Source organism: Megalops cyprinoides, chromosome 23 (genome assembly GCF_013368585.1).
Source record: "Megalops cyprinoides isolate fMegCyp1 chromosome 23, fMegCyp1.pri, whole genome shotgun sequence".
Taxonomy (NCBI): domain Eukaryota; kingdom Metazoa; phylum Chordata; class Actinopteri; order Elopiformes; family Megalopidae; genus Megalops; species Megalops cyprinoides.
This window is the reverse complement of record NC_050605.1, coordinates 14295846-14298553: the sequence shown is the minus strand read 5'-3', so window position 1 is coordinate 14298553 and position 2708 is coordinate 14295846. Positions and strand designations below refer to the sequence as shown.

At 48.7% G+C, this 2708-nt stretch overlaps 1 protein-coding gene across 1 annotated transcript in view; it reads right to left on the bottom strand.

Annotated features, from left to right (window-relative positions):
- Window positions 1-460: 460 nt before the first annotated feature.
- The window catches only part of pot1 (protection of telomeres 1 homolog), a 38600-nt gene continuing 36352 nt past the window's right edge, over window positions 461-2708 (bottom strand). The window contains exons 16-19 of the mRNA XM_036518461.1: window positions 2390-2472; window positions 1537-1631; window positions 1106-1211; window positions 461-573 (exon numbers count right to left, since the gene is read on the bottom strand). Of these exons, the coding sequence (XP_036374354.1) occupies window positions 461-573; window positions 1106-1211; window positions 1537-1631; window positions 2390-2472 (397 nt within the window). The remainder of the gene's footprint in view (window positions 574-1105; window positions 1212-1536; window positions 1632-2389; window positions 2473-2708) is intronic.

Sequence of the window (2708 nt, the reverse complement as noted above, 5' to 3'; positions counted from 1 at the left end):
AGGGGAAAGTAATCTCCAAGCTGCCGGCTTCTTCAGATCCACAGCTGATAGAACTCTGTGGTGGAGGGTACGTTTTAAAGATTTGACGATAAAGTATTAGCGACTACTTCATGTCAACTGTATCTGGAAGCTAAAGAACACCCTTCACTGCTGATGATTACACCACACAGGCACTGGGAGTATTTAGATGTTTATTTACAATGCAGTCAGAAAAATACATTCTTTTCAGTTTAAACCACTCTTCTCATGTAAGTACACTAAATACGTACATACATCCAAGTACAAAAAACGTAAATATTTCTTATACTTCAGTTTCAGAAAGCATGTTTTTACGCATACTGCTGATCTGTGTTATACTTAACCTTCACTCCTGAATCCTTTCCCAGAGCAGGGAGCAGGGCTGGGTAAACACTGTGAGAGGTAATAATGAGAAAGGCCCATCGTGTTACCGCGGTGCGTGTCAGAGCTCGGCCCCTCTGGCCACCGTGTTGAAGATCTGGTGACAGACCACGCGCCGGCCGCCCTCCTCCACGGCGTATGACCTCAGACACAGATCCAGCCAAGGTCGCTCCGCTGCAGGGGGGGTGGGGGAGGAGGGGGGAGGGGGACAGAGACGCACCTCAGCGCCGTGATTTTAATACCGTGCCACGGTCTGCAGAAACCCACCGGTGCGCAACGCACCTTCACAGATCGCGGGCGCGGGCAGACTGTAAACGAGCCCTTCCGGAAGGCGAGACGTCGCGACCGTGAGGTCAGAACGCGCGACTGGTTTCGGTAACGCTGCTCCTGCTTCGCGTGTTGCTCTACAGCGGAGCACGCGGCTTTGATTCACTCTCAGTCTCGCTCATCGGAAATCGCTCGCGAGGGAAAATCGGGGCCGTGACAACTCGTCTTATTGGCTCAACTCGCTGTGAACGAGGCTGTTTATATCCAGTTAGAGATATTCTGCTGCAAATATTGATGGAACGTTTTTTTTCCTGAATCTTGTTAGATGATATTGACCATACTCAGCTAAAGGGAATGTTTCAAGCATTGCTTCTACTTTGGCTACTGCCTCAGTGTCTTATGCTATAACAAACCTGGAGAATATAACTAGCTTTTTTACCCAGACTTCCCCCTGGTGGGCGGAGCTTGTTCATCGTCTCCTGTATCCAGTCCTGTGCATCCTGACTGGTTGCAGCATCACTGGCGGAAACTCGGAAGAAGCTCTCCTGGAGAGGAGAAAACCCAGGACCAGTCACGAGATTCCACAGAAAAAGACAGTCAGACACAAGCAAACAGAAATACAACGCAGATCCCTTCACTTCCTCTGTAAGCCTCCATACAGGCTTTTACTGGTTGAAGAAAGAAAACAAGAAGTGCTCCAGATGTCCATTTTCAGTAGTAAGTGACCACATCCTTTCTACACACTTTGACTAACAACAGTGTTTTAAACAGCATGTCCTCCTTTTAAAGACATCCCCACCAGAAGCTACGGATGGGGGGCTAACTCCGTCTGTGAGCACCATGCACAGTCTGTGACATCTCTTCACTCACAGCGTGCTCCCACAGTAGGGCCTCCACAGAGTCAGTTTCATCCTCCAGCTCCAGCTTCATCAGGAACACATATTGCATCAGCTGCACACCTAGAACTGCAGAGAAGTGAAGCACGTCATCAGTGCTGAGGACACGGCAAGAACTGAGGACATAGAAATGACATCCAGTGCTGACGACACATGAGTTACACACAGCTTTGAAGACTCGGGTCACATCCAGCACTGAGGACACCTGAGTCAAAACCAGCATTTAGGACACACGGGATACATCCATATCCAGTGCTGAGGACACAGGAGTCACACCTAGGCCTGGGGACCCATGAGTCACACCTCAGACTGAGGACGCAGGGGTCACACCCAGCACTGAACACACAGAGGTCACATCCAGCACCGTGGAACACATGAGTTACATTATCACCCATCAATGAATAAGCTGGACTCACATCAACACCCAACACTTGGGAGGGACGGACACTGAAATTCAGTCACACTGTCCAGATCCCCCTGTCCTGCAGAGTCAGCTGTCTGGGTCACATTTCATTTCGGCTCTCAGAAACGGCAAATTAAATGGGCAATTAAGCTAATTAAGCTGCCTGATCGGATGAGCTCAATCCTCCCTCTTCAAAACGTATAAGGAGTTCCAGAGGCGTAGAAAGCCTGCTGCACTTTGGCCCTCCACATTTAAAAGGTGAACGTGATTAATGTGTGGGACAGGGAGCAGAGACTGCCTGTCCCATAGCCGGGATCCAGTACACAGTGGCAGGAAGGGTGGCGGACAGAGCGAGGGGTCAGGCTCTAGCGGAGTAGAGTTTACTCTGCCTGGATAGAAAGAGTTCCTGGGTCGGTTATCATACCCTCTGCTACTTTCCTCTCATCCCATTCCCTCACGTCCTCTGTATCCGGTTCCAAACAGCCCGCCTGGGAACACTGTTTGCACCTGCAAAACACACAAATTTCAACATTATTTCTTATCGGAAAATGTATATATTTTAAAAATGGTTGTGGGGGAAAAAAATCAATGCAATGCTGAGTTAAGGCTTGTTTGTCTTTTAAAAATCCCCAAGGCACTACTGAGGGTAGAAGACAATACTCTAAACATTTTTATCTTCGGCCACACAGTTGGTAAATACTACAGTGCATTCCCCACACATGTACACACACATGTGCTGAATT